The 23,004-nt window shown below is 46.7% G+C and overlaps 1 protein-coding gene across 2 annotated transcripts in view; it reads left to right on the top strand.

Annotated features, from left to right (window-relative positions):
- Positions 1–23,004, top strand: part of HIF1A (hypoxia inducible factor 1 subunit alpha) — a 191,271-nt gene that overhangs the window by 52,334 nt on the left and 115,933 nt on the right. The window contains exons 2-4 of one of the 2 annotated variants that reach the window (XM_086937946.1): positions 9,115–9,305; positions 21,080–21,225; positions 21,365–21,449. In XM_086937946.1, the coding sequence (XP_086794072.1) occupies positions 9,115–9,305; positions 21,080–21,225; positions 21,365–21,449 (422 nt within the window). Of the gene's footprint in view, positions 1–9,114; positions 9,312–21,079; positions 21,226–21,364; positions 21,450–23,004 lie in introns of both variants that reach the window. The other variant, XM_086937945.1, reaches the window with a different exon arrangement.

Genomic DNA, 23,004 nt, shown 5'->3' with positions numbered 1-23,004 from the left:
TTGCATGATTGCCCCCACTTTTTACCTGATATTGATGCTCTTTCACGAAGTAAGCCTTGGGTTCCTGCCTACTAGGTACCCAGGGCCTATGTTCTTTCCCCAAATCTGTACTATTGCTCACCCAAATTGGCAACTCTCTGGCCACATGCAAGTCTCTTGTACAAGGTACCATAGGTACCAAGGGCACTGTGACCAGGGACGATCTCTAAGGGCTGCAGCACTTCTTGTCCCACCCTTAGAGAGGCCCTGTATCTTTACACCCACACACTGCCTTTGAAGGCTGTGTGTTTAGGTGCAGGACAAAGCGAAGAGTCAATATGGCACACATCCCTGTATGCCATGCCTACAACCCACTGCCAGGCATGGGTAAGCCACCCCTCTAGCTTGGTGCACTATGCCACTGGTGAGGGTACAGGTGCATGATGAGCCCTGTACCCATACAGTATCTAAGCCCATTCTTGGACATTGTAAATCCAGTAATGCCATAAAGAGTATATTTTATGGGAGTTTGTCATTACGAACTCCGTAACACAATAAAGGCTTTACTGAAAACTGGGACGTTTGATATCAGACGTCTCAGCACATTAAACCCACACTGATACCAGTGTGGGATTTAATGAAAAATGCACTCAGAGAGCATCTTAGAGATTCCCCCATAAAAATGACCTGACTCTAGTGTCCTGGCTGAGTGGCTGATTGCCAGCTGCCACCGCCACCAGACATGTTTCTGGACCCCTGGGTTGAGAGCCTCTGCTCTCTGTGCCATGAAACAAAGCACATCCTAGGTCGAGGTGCCAAGCCTCCTTTGTTACAATATATTTCTTCTCTGTAGGGCAGAGGGGATGGGGTACTAGGAGCTGGTTTAGGGGATCCAAAGCCCGTACACCTATGGGTCAAATAATCAAAAGGGGGGGGGGGGGGGGCTTCTGTTCCTGAGAAAAAGATAAAGGTGTGTCTTACAGGTATTATTGGACCTATATCATGAGAAAAGTCAACAGCACTGTCTCATGTTGGCCTCACCCATCCCCAAAGGGACGTCATGCTTCATCATCGGTCGTTGCTTCTTGTCGGGCCGGCGCTGCAATGCCCAAGGGTCACTTTGGCGGTGATCTTTTTTAGAGCTGCCGTATGAGGCGTGCAAGTGAGGGTACTGGTGTGGTGGAGTAGTGTAATGTGTTTGTGGGTTAAAACTGATAGGGGTGGTCCCAAACTACCCTTTAATAATTAGACCACCCTGTCGGAGATAAAAACCTATAAAAGGCTAATGCTACCTTGAAGGTCTAAAAGGAAGCATGGTCAGTTGTGTGACGACTATGTGGGGAAGGTACCCTATAGTCGTGTGGTGGAGGCCTCACTTGGTTCTCACTCAGCGATTTGTCAGGGTGGTCTACTTATTAAAGGATAGTTTGGGACCACCCATATCAGTTTTAACCCACAAACACATTACACTACTGTCAGACACAGGATCGGGAGGCTTCTTGGATCCTTGTCGTCCCTAGATATACAACTGGGAATTTCTTCAAATTTCTCGGCAACTACTGAGCGGATTTACACCATTTAACAAAAAGAGTGCTTTCTTGACCATAGCTACCTTTTTGCCAAAGTTGGTATAATTCCGTTCAGCAGTTTAGGCTGTAGCCATGTCTAAAGTTTCCTATGAAATTAACATGCAGAAAAGGTGTTTTGCGAACCCCCCCCCCCCCATCCCCCCCCACCCCCTCCCTTTTTGTCAGCTTGACAAATCACCCCGAAAGTGACTGCCCCAATAGTTTTGAAAATTTCACGAAGATTTGTCAAACGACGCCAAAGTTACTGGCGAATCAAAAAACGCTTTTCCTATGGAATCTAGGTTCTAACTATAACTACCTACTGGCAACCACCCATAAGTAATGTGTATATGTTTATATATTAAGTTTGTTTGATCTCTACAGATGGTTGAGGAGGGGTCTATTGCCACATTGAAAAGTTGTTAATTGCAAAATTTGACAACGAGAGCAGAATCAGTGTGTCACGCGCTAGTCGTCATTTTCTCATCCACGTTTGTGTTTACTCACAGAGGCTCTTCCAAAGAACTGTCTACTTCTTTCTCTTTTTTCCCTCAAGAATTGTAATGTGTTTAAGCCTTGTCCGGATTTGTGTTTCCTAGTCTACCTTTGAGAATTTTAAGAGTTGGGGCTGACAACACATGAGAAAGGAAAAAGGAACGGCTACCACAGGCAAATGGTGTGAGAAATAATGTTGAAAACAATAGCCCCACCACCAGAAAATGTCACAGATAAAACTCTTCTTCGTTGAGTTGTGATGTTAATGTTAGCCCTCTTTGTGTATGGCATACTATATTTAACCCCTTCTATGCTGATGACGGCCCCCGGCCGTCATGCAACGCGGTGGGAGTGTGCTGATGACGGATGGGGGCCGTCATGAACCCGCCCACTTCGAAAAAAGCCGCACAGGCGCAGAATCGCGGCCGCGCCCAAGGGGTTAATAAGCACAAACAAAGAGTTGTGCTGTACCTAAGTGACTGAAAGTTATTGTTTTCATATGCTTTGTAAATGAATGCTCATTTTTATAATTTCTTTGTCTCACCTGCAGCAGCATGCACTGCATGTGCTTTTGCTTGCAAGAGGTATTGTACACAAATAATGGACTTGGAACCACCCATTGCTTACCATTCATTGTCACTCCTATTTTCTGACTCCTAATTGGAAAGCGCCTGTCAGCTTCACTTCCACTTATTTCCTCTAGAGCAACGGTCAAGTACAGCTTGATTGTCTTTGAATAATATGATTCCACTGCTGTTTGTGCTGGAATTGAAACCATTTTTTTTATTTTTTACCCCCCTCATGTAAGTCTCTCCCTTGTTGCACTCTTTCACCTAGCTCCCTTCCTGCAAACCACCAAATGCAACTGACAACAACTAGAAAGAAAGTGGCGCCTCAGCAAACACTTGGAATACTGTGTCGCTTTCAGGACAGCACTATACCAGTACCACCACCTCCTGAAAGAATCAAAGAATGCCCTGGCATACCGTCTAGAAGGCAGCACGAACCACAGCATGGAACTCTTTGCCATCGTAAGGGAATTCTCCAACCAAGTAGCCACTGAAAACAGCATCACACCCTCCCAGGAACTCTGCGACAACCTTGATGATTTCACCCACAACAAGATATCGGCTATCTACTAAAGCTTCGAACTGCAACCCCCCTGCTGCCAACCGCATCAACCAGCTCACACCCACGAACACAAACCTCAAACATCAGCTCATCCCACTGGGACCTCCTCACAAAGCAAGACACTATATCAGTCATGAACGCTGTGCTCATGTGAGCACCCACGGACCCCTGCCCCACCAAGTCTTCAACCTGGGAAACAAGATAATCCGTAATGCACTCAGGAAAATCCCGAACACCTCCATCATCTCTGCCTCCTTCTGTGAGGACTGGAAACACACTGAAGTAAAATCCCTCCTGAAAAAGCCATCTGGCGACCCAGCGAAACCTAAGAATTGCCCGCCCATCTCTCTGCTCCCTTCTCTTGCAAAGGTTCTCAAAAAAGCAATTAAGCAGCAACTCACTCAACACCTAAAACACCACAAACTCCTGGACCCCTCCCAATCCGGATTTCGAGCCCCCCACAGTACAGAGACAGCCCTGATTTCAGCCAACAACTTCAGGGCACTCCAGGACTGTAGAGAAGTGGCAGCCCTCTTCATCCTGGACCTGTCTGCCACGTTTGACACCATTTCCCACCACATCCAGCTCAACAGAGTCCACCACAGGATCCAAGAAGATGTCCTGAAATTGTTCACCCTATACCTTACTGGTAGAACCCAGAGTATCCATCTCCTATCGTTCACCTCAGAGCCCAAGATAATTATCTGCGTAATCCCCCAGGGATCGTCCCTCAGCCCCACTCTCTTCAACACCTACTTGACCTCTCTGGCTGACTCCGTCTGGTCCCGCGGACTCAACATCATCTCTTACGTAGACGACACCCAACTCATCCTCTCACTGTCTAAGGACCCCTCCACCACCAGAGCCATCTTCCACAAATACATGGAGGACATTACTGACTGGATAAAATAGATCTGTCTCAAACGCAACAGAGACCAGACCGAAGTCCTCATCTTTGGAAACCACAGCACATGGTTGCCCACAGAACACCGCCCTCCCCCTGCCCAGATAGACCACGTTCGCAACTTCAGAATCATCCTTGGCAGTAAGCTTTCGATGAGGAAACAAGTCCACGCAGTCTAATCCACCTGATTTCACATCCTTTGCTTGCTCCAGTAGTTTTTCAGATGGCTCCTAGTCAACACCAGAAGGGCCATCACAGAGGCCTTTGTTACCAGCAGACTGGACTACGGAAATACACTCTATGTAGGAATCACCAATAGGGTCCTGAAGAAACTCCAGACCATACAAAACTCAGCAGCAAGACTCTTCCTCGGCCTCTCCAGAAGGATCCACATGATATTCCACCTCAAGAAACGACATCAGCTCCCAATTGAGAAGAGATGCCAGTTCAAGACGCTGACCCACGCCTGCAAGGCCTTGCACAACAAAACCCTCCCCAAAAAGTCCAGGAAACACATTAAAAATTTTAGAACCCCAAAAAGGTAAACCCTAATTGTTTTTTACAACCAGGGGATATTGATTCAACAAATGACCCATGTCCAAGTAAGGATGACGGTTAGCACTGCTGTAGCATGTCCTGGCCAACCTACCACAACATAAAGGTGATTCTGAAATGTTATATACGGGCAACCAGCAAGAATTTAGCCTGTACTTACCAGTTATGCACTGTCCTATACGCACTCACATTGCTTGCATTGTCTCCAAAAAGGCTTTGGTCAAATCCAGGTCAGTGTGTCTCCTTTAATTTGGCTAGATGCCAAATCAAACCCTGTGAGAAACGGGGCTTTTGGTTGAGAGGGGTAACAATCCTTCTCGAGCTACAACTACAGTCCTTGTTAGGGTGAACCGCAAAAGTCACCAAATTAACATGTGGTTAACACTGGTAGCTTGGCACAAAAGCAGGCAGGCCTTACCTTAGTGGCAATGTGTAAAGTATTTTTGCAGCAAACAAAAGCGTAATAAAGTAAAACCGCACCACAAGAAAAATCCCATGCCAATTTGCAACAATGGAGAAATGTTTAATGAACAATTTGAGAACAAAATGACATAAATCCAACCGCCGAACCACAGTTCTGTAATTTTAAAGGTTTAAGTAAAAATTGTACCAAGAAGCATAAAGCACTAACTGTGAATTTCTGGTCGTGCTAGATAGACCTGGACAAAGTCACAAGTTCAGGCTGTTTGCAGTGGTCTGCGTGCTGCATATATGAAGCATGTTAGTCCAGCTAAAACAGTTACTTTCTCAAAATCCTGCGCCCAGAGCTCAACACTTCAGGATTTCACTGGAGCTCAGCTGAAGCCAGCCATGGGTCCAAGACCTGTTGAGGCACCTTTTGGGGATGAGAAGCTCACTCCAGCAAAGAACAGCAGCGCCCAGGCAAGTTCAAGCAGGGCTTGTTACAGCAGGTCAGCTGGGCAGTTGCAGAAAGACCTTTGGAGCTTGTTATCTCTGTAGCTCAAAACAGGTAGTCAGTCAAATGATGCTTCGTGTCACTTTGGCAGTCCTTGGTTCAAGGAGATGGTCATCTTTCTGTCAAGCAGCAAGGCAGGCCTCTGAAGAACTGGGCCGCCCTTAAGCAGAAGGTCAGTCGTCTGGAATTAAAGAGAGTCCTTCTGTAGTCTTCCATAGGTCCAGGAGTGTACAGAGGAGTGGGTCTGAGGGTGCATTATGTATGCCTAGTTCTAGCTTTGAAGTGGAAGAAACTTCTGAAGTCGTCCCCCTGACACACACATTTGGTTCCGGAATTTCCTTCCTGCCCAGGTCCCAAGATGTTGGGGGTGTCAAATACTTGGTGTCAAGTTCTTTGTGAATGTGCTAAGGCAGCGCCTTTGAAATGTAAGGCACGCTTATTGGGCCAAGACAGTGAACAATGGGACCTGGGTGTAGCCCAATAAGCAGGGCTCGACAAATACACTCGCCCGCTCGCATTTGCGAAGGAGAATTGATGAGGACGAGCTATTTTTAGGTCCTACTCTCCCTTTCTGGCGAGTAGAGAGACAAACTAACTTTTGTCCTCTGTCTTTGAAAACGGAGCAAAAGTGACAAGATAACAATATTTAAAGGCATTTTTATTGCTCACAAAGGGAATGAGCAATAAAGATGCCTTTAATTCTTGTTAACTTGTCACTTTTGCTCTGTTTTCAGAGACGGAGGTCAAGTAGGTTGCAGTTGGGTCGAGTGGATTTTCCAAGGTACTAGACCTGCAGGACTAGTACCATTTTTTTCGGATTTTTCAAGCCCTGAATAAGCATTCCTAATGAGGGAGCAATTAACAAGCCCAAGCCACTGGAAACTCCTAGAAGAAGAGGTCTCAAAGTTTAGGACCGGAAATGGCCAAGTTTTTAAAAGCGGCATTTTCCAAATTGTAATCTAAAATCCAACTTTACCATGAAATGAAATGAAAGAAGAGACTTGCTAAAGCGCACTGCGGCCAAGCGGCTTCCTGGCGCTGAGATTACCATTGAAGAGGATTTTAAATTGCAATTAATTTGAGTCCAAACATGACAGTTCTACCTGCTTTCAATCAAGAGTAAGCACTTAATAAATATAATAAGTTAACCCAATGTTAATCAATGGGAGAGATAGGCCTCAAGGAGTGAAATAAAAAAATTGTAGTTTTTCACTACAAGGACATGTAAAACGTAAAAACACATGGCCTCATTTTTAAATACAACACCCCCTGCCCTGCAGGCTGTTTAGGGCCTACTTTAGGGGTGGCTTATATGTATTAAGAAGGAAGGTTTAGGCCTGAAAAAAATTTTTTGGTCAGGTTGAGTTGACAGTTTAAAACTGTAGTATAGACTGCAATGGCAGGCTTGAGGCATCATCTAAAAGTCTACTTTTAGTGGGTGGCACAATGAGTGCTACTTCCTACTAGTATAATTTAATTTGCAGGCCCTAGGTACCCAGGGTACCATATACGAGGGACTTACAGGTAAATTAAATGTACCAATCAGGTGTAAGCCAATTGTACCATGGTTTTTGGGGAGAGCACAAGCACCATAGTGCTGGTTAGCAGTGGTAAAGTGCACAGTCTCCCATGTTCCACCAATAAGGTGCCTGCAACTTGGAGGTACCCGCGTCCGTTCATCTGCCATCTTGTGACTATTTACTACAGCATCTCTGGGTTATACATCAATAGGAGCCTACGTCTAAAATTCTGAGGACGTCCTTTTCAAATTTCTCCATCCAACAAAGCTGGGAACCTCAAAGGGGGAGTATAAATACCCTGACCAAGTCTGCCAAGTTCTCCATTTTGGAACACCATTGGTTTTTCCTACTAAGAAAGCTTGTCATGTCTGTGTGCCATAGCAACAGTGCTTGCCTAAACCAAACAAGTTTGAATGTGAACCGACACCAGAGCTTTTCAAATTGAGTTGCTGCTCTGGAGCCTGGCTAGCCCCACTCATTACCCTACCATACCATTGGCTCACTCCTTTTGAATCACCATTTAAAATTGTTACGTCCCTTCCACCATTTGCGCACCTTCCCTCCAATTGCGCACCTTCCCTCCAATTGCGCACCTTCCCTCCAATTGCGCACCTTCCCTCCATTTGCGCACCTTCCCTCCATTTGCGCACCTTCCCTCCATTTGCGCACCTTCCCTCCATTTGCGCACCTTGCCTCCATTTGCGCACCTTGCCTCCATTTGCGCACCTTGCCTCCATTTGCGCACCTTGCCTCCATTTGCGCACCTTGCCTCCATTTGCGCACCTTGCCTCCATTTGCGCACCTTGCCTCCATTTGCGCACCTTGCCTCCATTTGCGCACCTTGCCTCCATTTGCGCACCTTGCCTCCATTTGCGCACCTTGCCTCCATTTGTGCACCTTCCCTCCATTTGCGCACCTTCCCTCAAGCCCAAGTTGTTTCTTCCCCCAACTTCCATGTCCTCCTCATCATGCAACTCCTCAGGAGTATGCTCCTACAACAGAGGAGGCTAAGACCATGATACAATATAACCTTGTATAGCCCCACACTTTCCAGCCTGAGCATAAGGGAGGCCGACATCTTGCCCTGAGCCTGGAGTAAGGTCTGGGTGCTTTCTGTGACATATTCTTTAAGACAAAAAATAGCATGATGTGCCTGTGTAATAAAACTCATTCCAGGTTTTACATGACAGTACCTCAGGATTTTTTTTGTGTGTGTTTTAGTACTTTGACGTTCTTGCATGTTTTAAAATAAGGCTGATATGTCATTATTATGATTAACATTATTCCACGTTACTGGTTATATGGTCGGTGATCCACTTTAATGTGCTATAGCCGAAGTGGTTTTAATGCGAAACAAACGTAACTACTTCCCTCATTAATGAAACACTAGCTGCACTTATACAATAAAGTTTAAGATGAAAATAATTCTCGTAGTGCTCAAAAAATCCAACTGCCAGTCTGAAGCCCTGCAACATCCACCAAAGTGTGCAAACCAATTTGTTTTACAGCAGTACTTCCATTATTAAAAATCTGCTTAAATCGGCGGGGGTCTGCATAATTCATTTTAACTGCGGATCCGTTCTTCAGAGAAAGCAACAGCAATTCTTTCCAAGCTGGTAATTTACAAACAGCAGAATAACCCGTAAGAGTTCTCATTTGCCCCCATGAGTAAAACATTTTCTCCAGAAATTACCCCAATAAACTGACCGTCCTCTCACCATATAGACGGGGGTGGAGATTAAAAAAAAAACACCCCCTCAGTCTCCCAGGACAGTCCCAATTTCTGTTGAATGCAGCCATGATGTACTCAAGCCGACACGTTTGTGTGCGGTTAGGTCTAGATTCAGTATGAACCCTAAAGAATGAACTTTTTGAAAGATTCAATGGATTCAAGAGTACTGGCCAAACTACAGTACCCAGTGTTTTCTACTTTTAGTTAAAAGAATATTGCAGTGAAACTGAATTCAAGTCTCTTAGGTTAATAGAAGTATTTTAATTGTCCTTTTTCGTGCTTTCAATCACGTCATATTTTTTCTTTTAATTCAGAGTCAGTTCCGAGCGCAGAAAGGAGAAGTCTAGAGATGCCGCTAGGTGTAGAAGAAGTAAGGAATCGGAGGTTTTCTATGAACTGTCTCATCAGTTACCACTTCCACATCATGTGAGCTCCCATCTTGACAAAGCTTCAATAATGCGTCTGACCATCAGCTACCTGCGCATGAGAAAAATGCTAGATGCCGGTAAGTGTAAGTAACTTTTGAACTATATTCTCTTGTTATGAGTGGGTGGTGTCCGTCACTGATGTTTTTAGCCTTTATTTGTGACATGCTTTTTAAAATTCTTTCATGTAGTTTAAGTATATTTTTTATTCATTGAACCACGTGGTTTAACGGATAAAATACTCCTTGGCAAATGCTCGGACAAATTATAGCTAGTCTTAAAAGTCCAGCCTGACTCTTGCATCAATATTTATCCCAATTTTTCACTTAAATCATTTTCAGAGAAGAGTTATAATTCCAAAATAAACCATATTCTTAGTCTTGATGTATGTTTACAATTTTCTTAGATTTTCCAAGAGACTCGCAGATGCAGTAGAAGTCCGTTGCACCGTGGCTGCAGTCATAAACTTTGCAATATTTTGTTAAACAGTTCTCTCGAAACACACCCTCCATCTGCTTGAATGTTTATTTACAAGATGGAGTGAGAACGCTTCATTCAGTTCTCACCACGTTTTTGGCTAGTAGAAAAAAATGCGACATGCCCTTAATGCAGATTTCCTGCACTTGGCATGTCCTTGTTTTCTCGTAGTTTGGAGGGCAAAAAGGATCTTGCTGATATAGTAATGGGGATTATTTGGAAATTTGTATATTCTATACATACCAGGAGAATCGAAATTTGCCTAGCTTACGTAACGGTAAGTTTCAATTCTATTAAGGACACGGAGGCGAGGATTATGCTATATCTTCCTTCGCTTTATTAACATAAAGAAACCACAGCAGCTCAGGAAAAGATATAATAAGAACACAAGATGCTTTAAACATAAAGCATTGACGTAATGTTCAACAAAAAAATCAACCACAACTCCCAAGAGTCTCTTTGCTTATAATAATAGTCCACAGTCCTTTGTCTCTGTTCATCGTCCCTATATAACCGGACTTCCCATCATCTTCCTCCTCTTTCTTCGCGCAGATCACGCTTAAGCCTCATTGGTCCTGTTTAGCACCGTCGTTGCCTGCCAAAAAAGGAACAGCATCAGCGAGGTGGCCCAGGAAATGTGACAACAAGGCGAGGAGCATGTAGAGAACAACACAGTACTGACAACGTAAAGGAAAACGCTTTACTTACTGCCATACGGGTGGGTAGAGACACCACCGTAGTCCGGGTGGGATAATCCTCGCCTCCGTGTCCTTAATAGAATTGAAACTTACCGTTACGTAAGCTAGGCAAATTTCGATTCTATGTCAGGACCGGAGGCTTCAGATTATGCTAGTTTAAAGCTTACTTACCACCAACTGAGCCAAATCCACCACCGGCTTAAAATAAAACCTCTTGAAGGTGGAATCGGAGGACCAGTCCGCAGCTCGCATAAGGTCCTCCAGACGAGCACCCACCGAGAATGCCTTAGAGGCCATGGCCCCCCTGGCGGAGTGTGCTCCAAAGAGAGAAGTATTGATGCCCGCTTCCTGCATGACCCAACGCACCCACCGAGCAATAGTGGGGGAAGAGACAGCTTTGTGTGGCTTCCGCAGGGCAATCAACAACTGACGCTCGCCCGGAGGGCGCAGATCCAAGGTCAGGTCCTCATAAGCTTTGAGACATTGCACGACACACAAGTTAGGAGTGTCAGTAAAGGCTGGATAAGAAATGGAACGCGACGACGTCTTAGTGCGTCGGCCCACCGTAAAGGTAACCCCATCCGGGGAAAAAATGCGTGCAGAAACATCCAGCGCGCGCACGTCCGAGACGCGCCTACAAGAGACCAGACATAACAACATGGCTAACTTCGCCGACAGCTCTTTAAGAGACAGATAGGAATTGGCCGGCCACAACAGGAACAAATTCAGAACCAAATTGACGTCCCAAAGGACGGAGTACCTAGGTTCTGGCGGCAGCGCGAGGCGAACAGCCCGCAGAAGCCGGCACACAAAAGGATGTTCCCCTACCGGATGGCCATCGATGTTATCATGGCCAGCAGAAATCGCCGACCGAATAGCATTGATCGTCCTATACGCTAGACCCCTGTCGGCCAAATGCGCTAGGAAATTCAGCACGGGAACGAGGCCTGCGACCACGGGATCCAGATCCCTTCGTAAACACCAACGCATCCACTTAAGCCAAGCGGATCTGTAACGCTTCGTCGTACTATCGGCCCATGCTTTGGAGAGCAAGTGCTCAGCTGACCCCGAAAGGCCCGGGAGCGTCCAGCGTCTCCTGAGAGCCTCCACGCCACAAGGCGGAGAGTGTTCTGCACGACGAGAGGGTGAGGTTCCTGATCCGGGCTCGTCGGGAGCAGAGGAAACAGGGGGAGTAGGATTGGAAAATCCCAGGAAAGTTCCAGAAGAACCGGAAACGCATCCACTTAAGCCAAGCGGATCTGTAACGCTTCGTCGTACTATCGGCCCATGCTTTGGAGAGCAAGTGCTCAGCTGACCCCGAAAGGCCCGGGAGCGTCCTGCGTCTCCTGAGAGCCTCCACGCCACGAGGCGGAGAGTGTTCTGCACGACGAGAGGGTGAGGTTCCTGATCCGGGCTCGTCGGGAGCAGAGGAAACAGGGGGAGTAGGATTGGAAAATCCCAGGAAAGTTCCAGAAGAACCGGAAACCATACTTGAGACCTCCACAGCGGTGTAACCAACACCAGGTCCGCACCCTGGCGGCGTATTTGAGCCGCCGTTCGCATGATCATGGAGAACGGGGGAAACGCAAACGGTTGTTCCCGACTCCAATCCTGTAAGAACGCGTCCGTGGCCTCCGCCAGAGGGTCCGGCCTCCAGCTGTAGAACCGCGGCAGCTGGTGGTCGAGACGGGACGCGAAGAGGTCCACCGAGAAGGGGCCCCAAAGGGAAAGTAGCCACCGGAAGACTCCCGGGTCCAGTTTCCACTGGCTGGCATCTCTGAGATGTCGAGAGTGCCAATCCGCTACTTGATTGGACTGGCCTGGCAGATACTCTGCCGTCACCGCAATGTGACGAGACAGGCAATAATCCCAGAAGTCCTTCGCCAGATCCGCCAAAGCGCGGGACCGAGGACCTCCCAGGTGGTTCACATATCGGACCGCCGAAATATTGTCCATCCGTAGCAGGACACAAGCCTTGACCGAATCCTTGGTCCAACAGCGAACCGCGAAGGAGCCCGCAAGGAGCTCCAAACAATTGATATGCAATTGTTGTTCTTCTGACGACCAGGCGCCGCCGGTGGAAAAATCCCCGCACCGGGCGCCCCAGCCCGACCTGCTTGCGTCGGACTCTATGATCAAGTCCGGAGCCGACCCGAAGATCGCTCGCCCATTCCATGCCTCCATGTGAGACAGCCACCATGACATCTCCTCCTTCACTTCGTCTGTGAGGGGAACCCACTGGTCGTAACACATCCCACGGCGCAAATGCTGCGCCTTCAGGCGCTGAAGAGCCCTGTAGTGCAGCGGGCCTGGGAAAATCGCCTGGATGGAGGACGATAGAAGACCCACCACCTTGGCGACATGGCGCAGTGACGTACGATCCCTCGCGATCGTCTGCCGAAGCAGGTGTCGTATCTTTGCGACCTTCCGACCCGGTAGGCTCAAGACCGCCTGTACCGAGTCCACCACGAAACCTAAAAAGGTGATCTGCTGAGTGGGAACCAAGACCGACTTGGAGCCGTTGACAACGAACCCCAGTCTCTGAAGCAGGCCGACAGCTTGACGCAGCTGTCCTGCCAGTACCTCTGGGCACTGTCCCAGGAGGAGGATGTCGTCTAGGTATACTATCATACGGACCCCCTGGCTTCTGAGAAACTCCACCACCGGGTGAAGGACCTTCGTGAAGCACCACGGGGCCGAAGAAAGACCGAACGGCAGGGCGGTGAATTCGAACACCTTGCCGTCCCACAGGAATTGTAGGAAACGACGATGAGGGGGGTGGATGGGAACGACCAAGTAGGCATCCTTGAGATCCAGTCGCACCATCCAATCCCGAGGGAGGAGCACGTCCCGAAGGAGATGGATCCCCTCCATCTTGAAGTGACGGTAGACCAACCACCCATTGAATTCCTTGAGATTGATCACAGGCCTCTTGCCCCCATCCGTCTTGTCTACCAGGAAGACGTTGCTTAGGAACCCATGCGGGTGGCGCGTTGATAGACGGATGGCTCCCTTGCGCAGCAAGTCTGAGACCTCCCCGTCTATCAAACGCGCGTCGGATTCTGAGAAAACCATCGGGCGCGGGGGCCTCACCTGAGTTGGTTGGTCGTGAAACTCTATATGGAATCCTCTCACAGTTTGCAAAACCCAAGCATCGGCAGTGAGCAATTCCCACTCCCCGTAAAAGCTTGCCAGCCGCCCCCCAATCGGAACTTGATCCAAGCAAAGTACACTCACCGGGGGCATGTCCTTGTCCGGAGTTCTTCTTGAATCCTCTGCCACCATAGCGCTGTCCCCTCGTGGGGTAGAAATTGGTGTAGTTGGCCGAGGTCTGGTACTGACCTCTTCCGGAGCCTTGTCCACGGTTGTTGGTCTGCTGACCACGGCCGATCGCGCGGCCCCTGCCGCGACCGGCCCCTCCAGAAAAACGCTGGTGGAACACCCTCTTGATGCTGGACTGGGCCTTGTCCAGCGACGTGAACGTGTTCACGAACTTTCCAAGCTCGCGGATGAAAGGCTCACCGAAGAGGCCACCCTGGGCCACGGCACCTGCCTCCGACGAGGCCAGGTCCCCCAGCTTCGGGTCCAGCTTGATAAGGAGCGACCGCCGCCGCTCCGTGGACAGAGCACAGTTGGCGTTGCCCAAGAATACGATCACCCTCTGGGCCCAGTTGGAGAGCACCTCCGGTGAAATGGCGGTGCCATTCGCTCGAGCCTCCTCCGCCATATCGAGGATCTTCGTGGCGGGCCCGACCGCATCCAACAGCTTGTCCTGGCAGGCCCGCCAGGACCGGTCGATCCCCTTCCTGGGGTCCTTCATGAATTTCGCCAGGAAGGTGGCCATCTTGGGGTCCAATTCTGGTGTCATGGCCACTTTCCCCTCCAAAGTAGGCCGAGGGCATTCCCCGCGCAGGCAACCCCTCGCCTCCTTCTCCAGGGGCTTGCGCAACCCGCCCGCGACAAACTTCGCCACCGTCTCCCCCGGGGCCCAGGCCGCGGATCGGGGGTGGACGATCTCGTCAGGGTCCAGCATGCCCGACTCATCTCGGGGCATCTCCTTCCCTGAAGGCACCGGGAGCCAAGAACGGGTCGACTCCCCGTCGTCATCCGTGTCCGGAGAGTCGTAGATCGGGGAGGCGGGCGCAGTAGACACGTCGCCCGAAGTGCCAGGTTCCACCAAGGGCGTCGGAGGCACCGCCGTCGCCTTGGCCAGAAAGGCGTCACGAAGTCGCTCGAAAGCGCCCTTGTCCACGCCTTGGGCCTCCGACGAAGGTCCCTCACCACGGGGTCTCTTCGGAGCGGGTGGCAACCCGCCGGACGTCCCCGGGAGTTCGGGGGACGGCGGCACCTGCGCCGCTGCCAGCTTCGCACACTCCTCCACGATGCGGGCCGAAAGGCGGTCCTCCATGGGCCCTACCACCTCCGTCACACAACGATAGATGGAGTTGTCCACCGCTTGGTAAAACTCATCATCCTGCAGAAAGGGGCAGGCCTCCTCCTCGTACTCCCCTTCCATCTCGGAACCAAGGGGCAAATGCGGGGCACCCAAGAGGGCGGCAACCGAGAAAGTTCTCGAATGTGGGCAGGCCCAGCGGCTGCGATCACGTTTTGGGCCAGCTGACGTGGCAGGTGGGCTGCACCAACCCCCAAGCGCGCAGACCCTCCTCGCCGGGACCGGGTCTACGTACCCCTCAAGCGCGCTAGGCCACACACTGTTAAAGAGGTGCACAGATCTCGCCCGAAGGCGATTCACGCGGTCAAACCGCTATACAGACCCCAGAGGGCGTCAAAATTGTGAAAGTACAGACCCGGATCACCAGGTGTCAGAGGGGTACGCGAGGGTCGGCCCCTGCGCAAGCAGACCCCACGGCGCGGCTCCTCGTAGTGCGGAGGCGCGCCGGAGGGTCGGCGAGGCGACAGGCCGCCCCCTTGCGGTCTATGTACACACCGCACGCAAGTGGGAAGAAAGTCGCGTAGGAACGATAGAACGTTCCCGCAACCAGGGACTCTGAAAGGGAATAAACCATGCAAGGAGTCCCCAAAGACCGCAAGACAATCAATCACAATAAAAGAAGACAAAATAGAAAAGCACTTATCTGGCTGCGGGAGCAGCGAAGAAAGAGGAGGAAGATGATGGGAAGTCCGGTTATATAGGGACGATGAACAGAGACAAAGGACTGTGGACTATTATTATAAGCAAAGAGACTCTTGGGAGTTGTGGTTGATTTTTTTGTTGAACATTACGTCAATGCTTTATGTTTAAAGCATCTTGTGTTCTTATTATATCTTTTCCTGAGCTGCTGTGGTTTCTTTATGTTAATAAAGCGAAGGAAGATATAGCATAATCTGAAGCCTCCGGTCCTGACATAGAATTGAGCAGTTAAGCCCAAAACTTGCTTTAATGGAAACCAAATTATTGAAATGTAGAAGGCGTTTGTGTTGACTACAATGAGTTGGGTCCAACTTTCAGAAATCTCCAAATCCACAGATTTGGAAGTAGATTTCAGTCTGTGAAAACCCTTTCCTATACATTTTTGTTTTATTACTGCATGCTCACATTTTTACTTATCAAAGAATATGAACTGTCTGAAGTGGGCAGTACTGTCTTGGATCTGACGTGGGTGAGGGGAATCTCGTTTCCATATAAAATGGTCCCTTCGTCACAAAAGCAAAGGTGCTCCATTCTACCTAAACCGTGCATCAAAAACTTTACAGTCTTGCATGTGAGGAACTTGTTTTTTACCAAATTACATTTAAATCATTGGAGCCATGAGGACTAATTATTAAAGTATTCTCTCTAATGCAGAAGAGTTCTGCGTTTGACAATTTTTTGACCAGGGTATTAAATTATAACCATCCTTAGGAGCATTCAAAATTTAACAAATGCAGGACTACTTACACTGCCTGCCATGAAGTTGAATCTTTCTGAATTTTCTTCCTACCAGACAAGACCAAGCTAGAGGTTCAGCAATTACTTATCCTAAAGGAAGTGCAGAGGAAAGTGCAGACTATGAAGCACTCGCTGTGAAGAAGCCTGAGGGAAGCACGATTGTCAGTACTGGAACATTGCACAGCTCCCACAGTATGACATACAAATCACGTACAGTAAGGGGAGAGGGAGTAAAGGGGAAGAGTTCCGAAGCACATCACAAGAACAGGGATACTGGAGAAGGAGGCAAACTTAAATGATCAACAGTAGAAAAAGAAAATGTGTACTGGGCAAAAAGGTCACCTCATTTAAGTGTGTGCACAGGTTAGTACATGCACTTCCCTGGGAACTAAGGAAGCTTAAGGCCACTGCAGGGTACTCTCTCACTTCTAATAGAGAGATGACAAGAACGGACAACGTTAGGGAGAAGGATTGATTAATACGGGCTCAGCAGGAAACACTGGATGCTTTCTGTGGAAAACGGTATACGGCATAGTGTTCTGTAAAAGACACGAGGTGTACGAAGAGACTTAGGGACAGCTAATGCTTTGTAGAATCAATGAGAGAATCTTTGTACAGTAGATTATGAAATGGCAAAGTGAAGACCTGATAGAATGCGGACCAAATAATGAAAGCCTTAAAAAAATAAGGCGGCTGGCACCAGAGCGCAGTCTTCACAGTCCAGAGACACTGGCTCGCCTCCTAGTGTAGATTAAGCAAAAGACTGTAAATCTGGCACAATGAAATCAGCTGAACAATGGGACCCAAATAAGGGAAACCATAGCAAGAAGTAGAGTTGTAGTGAATGGCTTGTAAACAGAATGTGCGTAACACAAGGTGCGCAGGGGCATGGGGGCCTGTGATACGTTAAGAAGGACTTTGAAGAAAATGACACAAGACTGCAGACAGGCTCATGTCAGTGCATGAGATATACAGCAAATAAAGAGACTTCTATACTTTCAACAGCAAGAGATTCAGCAAGCAACGCTACTTTCAGCAGCAAGAGATTCAGCAAGCAACGCTTGAAAAGAATTTCTGGAAACTTACAGCTTCTAACCTATACGAGGCACCAGTAATTCCAGAGCAGCTCTCCTTTGATTGGTCTTTACATCTTTACATACCCATTAATAGATGGGTATGTGTCTACACTATATCTTCGAAGTCATTTGAAGGAGCCTGCCAGTCAGAACTGCATATGCTCACAATGTACAGCAAATTCTGGATTTCATGATAATTTTTCTCTCCCTTTGTTTTCCTGGAAGCCAGTTCTGATTCTTCCATGATTCCTGGAATATTTATATCCATGAAACGAATTTGGCAACACTTTCTGGATCAGGTCTGTAATGGATGCCTAGCCTCTGTTGACCCAGTGACGAGAATTCCCAAGAGGTTATTGTTTTTAAAAAACCTCGGTCTTCGTCTAGTGCTAAATGTTTAAGCTATGGTTTTAAATGGAAGAGTACTTTACCTTTCAACGTCTAATCTTTGAGAAGAAGTTTGCTATTTCAAAGTTTGTTTTTAGAAAAAATAACTTCCTCTCCAATTCTGTGACTCAGCAATTTGAATTTATTTACAGTGTTTTCGGTCCAACTTGCAAAGCAAGGCAGCCTTTCACACTAGTAGAGTACACATTGGCGTGAATTTTACAGGAGCACTATATGTAATAGACAAAAACAAAACTATATGCAAAAACATCACTCTTTATCTTCCACAGCTGTCCCGATCTAGGCCACCTCTGCGTGTTAGCATCCTAAAAAGTCCTAGAAGAAGTCACAAGGCTACTCCTTCTTTTAGGAAAAATAGCATATGCTCGACCCTCAATAATTGGGTATGATATATCTCCCACTATTTCCTTCTTTGGGGAAAGATTTGAGGACTTAACTACTTTATGCATCTTTATGATCTAAATCAGGTATTCCTCCAAAAGCTAAGCTTTCCAGCTTTGTTTTGGGTCCTGACAGATGTGCTGAATAATGACTTGGTGTGCTTTCTTGGCCTGCAAGGCATAAACTTCTATGTCCTCGCCCTGGAGGAACACCAGTGACACCTCGCTTTCATTGTTGTAGACTAAGTCTATTGACAACCACGGCTTTGATGGGGTCTCCGTCGTGCCCTTTAGGTGTTTATCAACATCTAGGCCCCAGGTCTTTGCTATTGCTGCACTGACAATCTCCTTATCACCCTGGCATTAACGAAGGGAGATAGGGTAGATTCTCGCCTTAACAGTCAGAATCTTGTTCAGTCTCTTCAGTGCCGTTCTAGACTCCAGCCTGTTAAAGTTCTTTCCACCTCCAGAGTGTGTAATATTAAGCTAGGCAGCAGTCCACTTGAACACAGAGATCTTAAGGGGGTTAGAGCTCTAGAGTCTCCACAAGCAAGGAACATAGGGGCACGCTCCAAATATGCTCCTTGTAATTTCATGTGACTGGGCATTGGGACCATTTGGAGCTTAAATAATTCAAGTTTGACAGCGCCCTTCCATAGTTTGTCACACTATTATGATGGTGGACAGGTGCTCGCAACCTGACAGTGGGATGACTATTCTGCCTACAAATTACTGTCCTAACTGATCATAGATGAGCTAGAATGGTGGAGCTTACTGTGGATAACTCTCCTTCATTTGCTTCTTGGACTGATCCTTTTAGCTCCCCACATAAACATATTGGAGACAATGTAATAAAAAAACAAAGTTGAGATGATGCACGCCTAAACCACCACAGCCCTTGTCTACTTATGAAAAAAGGGGACATGAACTTGCCATATCTCTGTGAGATGGAAGGAGTGTTATGTGAACGTGGAGCTCAAGCACAGCCCTAATTTTGGCGATCGACTCCGAGGCAAGCTGTCTGAACTTACGTTTTCAGTCTCTTCACAAATCCACCAAGAGGTCCTAAACTCCTTCATTGAAATATGAAGTCCCCCTTTCTCAAAGGCCTGTGTTACCAGCCTGTATTCCAGAAGAGACCATTTCACCTCTTGTGTCAACTAGGCATTGGTCCCTAGGTAATAGTGTGATTTGGGATTAGACATCAGTAGGCCTGTATTCGACTACTCCGATGCAGAGGGGGTTCTGCAGAATATCAGACAGTCCAAGATGTTGGGTGATCTTATTAGCTCCAATTTTGCCCACTCCCGAAGGTTTGGTTCTCTAACCTACTGTTCGGCTTCAAAAGGATCACATCCATCTTCAATAGAGAGACCTTCTGTCCATTGAAGACGGCTGGTTGCTACTTCCTAGATTGCATGTCCTCCACTTGGGTGTATGTGCCTAAAGAGTCCAGGTGGTTGGAAAGAAGTGCTAAGACTAAGTAGAAGAGTAAATGGAGCAAGTCTCCAAATGGGCCTTACCAAAACAGAACAGCCCACTCAGTTGATAATGACATCGTTCAACCATCTTAATGAATCCCAAGTGCATATTGACACCTGCAGAACCTATTTGATCTGTTTTGTCTGCAGCCAATGAAGTCCTCCAAAGACATGTGCCATGCCAGATGCATCTATTCCATCATACATTGCTGATTAGGCACTTGTCTCTTAGTACTTACTCCTGGTACTAACCAGGCTGATTTATAACATTTTGAGTCCTTATGTCTTGGGTGCTAAGAGTTCTTTCTTCGTGGTCATGCTATCTGCTAGACACACCACGAGCTGCAGGGGATTCACTCTCCAAAACCATATACTTTCATCAACTAAAGCAGCCCTGATGATTCGTTTCACCTTTGATCAAGTGGTTCTGAAGGGGGTTCATTTGAATGAGGCAGTCATTGTTGCTGTGTTTTTCTCTCATCTGAGTGCCTCTTATACTGACCTTCCTCTTCAAAACTGGAATGTAAGCCACACCATGCACGTTTACCTGGAGAAATCGGGGCACTGTAGTCTATGGTTCAATTTTTCCTGACTTTTGGAAGCAGTGATGCCGAAAGGCAGTTAATGCCATTATTAGCAAGCGCATTGCCTTCTTTATTACTCATTGTTACAAATTTGCATAGGGTGACTGTTCCATCTGGCTTCTGAGCACATTTCCATCAGGGCTGATGCTGCTTTGGCAGCACTCCTGGCACATACCTATTGTCTCTCATACACTGCATGACCCATTTGAGCTACCTCTTGAGCATTCTGTTGACACAGCTACGAAATGAAGTGAGACTACGCTTGACTTGCAAGTTCTTAACCTGTTTTCCGAGGCTCTGGTTACTCAATGCTACCATTTCTTGTTCCCTTTCACATTCTCAGTTGCTGGGAAATCTATCCATAAGTTAAGAATTTTAGAAAACTAGGATATAGGATAAGAATAAACTTACATATATGGTACTTTCTTTTACCTTAAGTTTCTTTCCAGTTATCAACGCTGTCAAACGATACCCCCAGCCATTATCTAAGAATACAGGCCTGCTTTTCCTTTTTTCCAGGAAAGAAGATGGCAAAAGTGCATCTATATGCGGGGGCCCGTGACTCACATCCTTATGCATGTGTGGTACTGGCATACAAAGATCTGATATCAAAGCAGTTTCGTCCTGGCCACTAAGTGGCGGGGATACCCTGACAATAATACGAAAGATCATATAGACTAAGGCATGCAGTTGCCATAAAGGCAACTTGATTATTAAATTAACCAGCTTTCCTTTATTGAATGATATACATTTTGGCAGCAGAAAAGTGTTTTTAAGGTGATGCAGTTTAAGATCATTAAAGATGTGGTGTTCATCCCACCTCTGTTAGCTTATCATAAATGCTACTTTTTATGTTGTAGGTGAACCTGAGACCGAAACCGAGCTGGACAAACAATTGAACTGCTTCTACCTAAAAGCTCTGGAAGGATTCGTCCTTGTTCTCACCGAGGATGGAGACATGATATACCTTTCTGATAATGTCAACAAATGCATGGGACTCACTCAGGTAACTTCAGTAGTAGGGTGGGGAGTTATAGGAGGGAAAACCAGTGGGCTGGTGGTAGCAGGGTTCTGGGGGAAACGTTTCATTCCATAAACCTGCTGGCATCCTTTGTATAGAGCTGTAACAATTTATTTTCCTACAGTTTGATCTGACTGGCCAGAGCGTCTTTGATTTCACTCATCCATGTGACCATGAGGAACTGAGGGAGATGCTTACACACCGAAATGGTGAGAGGACACGATTTTTCATGTGCCTATTTTCAAACTGCATGTATTTTTTAAAGATTAACGTAGTAAAAAAGGAGACTGCTCAAAATAAAGAAATGATTCGCTGATCTCGGAGTTTAATTAATCCCGACTGAAGCACTTTTTCTGGTTAATGTTGCCGTCGGATTTTGTCAAATGATCCTTTTTAGAAAATCCCATTTGGAGTGGACTTCAAATACAGACATCTATATATTTAAATATTCCCATGCCGGCATTGCAGCTGTTGAAGATAAATTTCTCAAGATGTTTTCCTGTCAGATTCCTCCATATTTTGTATGCAATGTGGCATGTGATTTGAGCGATTATTTCAATAACTGTTTTAAGATTGGAGAACATTACATGAATTCCTCACCCTTAAAAATGATATACGAATGAACCACTAAATAAAAACATCAAAAAACATAAAATGGTTAAAAAAACTTAAAATCTTTGCTTAGTCTATTGAACAAGAAACCAATTATTTTCATAAATAATAAAACTATTTAAACGTGAACGTTTGGGCTGCTCCTGCCTTTGGTTAGTGTCTGCAATTATACCCTGCAGTCCAAAAACACCATTCAGTGACAGCGGCTTCCTAGGGAGTAAATCGCAAACAATTTTACTTTGCTTTCCAGTGCTACCAATTCCACTAATCATCTCAGTCTGTGTAAAATAGTTTTGAGGTATGTATGTATTTATTCTCTTAATTTTAAGAAGGTTGCAGCATCTATCTTTTTCCGATCTACAATATTTATAGTATTGTATCCTTGTGTCGTTGATTTCCGTATAAGCATCCTATAGTTAATTTGTATGTGTAGCGGGTGGAAGTGTCCGGCAACCCACTGCAACTGGAGTAGAGTTGTTTTGTCCCTCCTAATTATCTGATCCTAGAAGGGTGACTAGAAGATCTTCAAGGACCGTAAAGTCCTTCTCTTTTACTCTGCCTGTTTGTGCATCTCTGGCGCTCACTCTTTTATTTTTTTATGGAGCCTGGGTCCCCTCTTCTGTGCATTTGAATTAACACTCTTATTTTTACTGTTACCGGACAATTATATGAGCACTACTAGAGAGGATATTTGGCTCCACCCACATGTTGGGAGCCAGGAGTACACGTTTTGACTGGTCAGGAGTTGTGTGCTTCCACGAAAAAGTACTTGCCCTCCACACATCTGTGAACATTTGGTTTATTCTTCCAGCTGCTTGAGCTTGAACTTTCAGGGGCACACACCTGACATTGTAATGCTAATAAAGTGTCCTAGATAACGAGATATTTTATGGTGTTTTTCTCAGTGTGCAAAACAGATGAGGGGGGGTGGTCAATGATTAACCGTCCTACATCGATGTTTAGGTCTGGCTTGACATTGCAACTGTCTCCAGACGTTTTAACCGACATCAATATTATTCTACAGTTCTTTGCTTCCACAGAAGCACATATTCGTTCCTTTGTGATTTACTTGTAAAACTTTGCATTACCAAACAACACTACTTAAAGCCAGATGAAATGGCATTGCCAGTGCTTGATACACTTCATCTCACG

Source organism: Lissotriton vulgaris, chromosome 9 (assembly GCF_964263255.1).
Source record: "Lissotriton vulgaris chromosome 9, aLisVul1.2, whole genome shotgun sequence".
Lineage (NCBI taxonomy): Eukaryota > Metazoa > Chordata > Amphibia > Caudata > Salamandridae > Lissotriton > Lissotriton vulgaris.
Note: the sequence above shows the minus strand (reverse complement) of the source record. Positions and strands in the feature narration are given on the sequence as shown.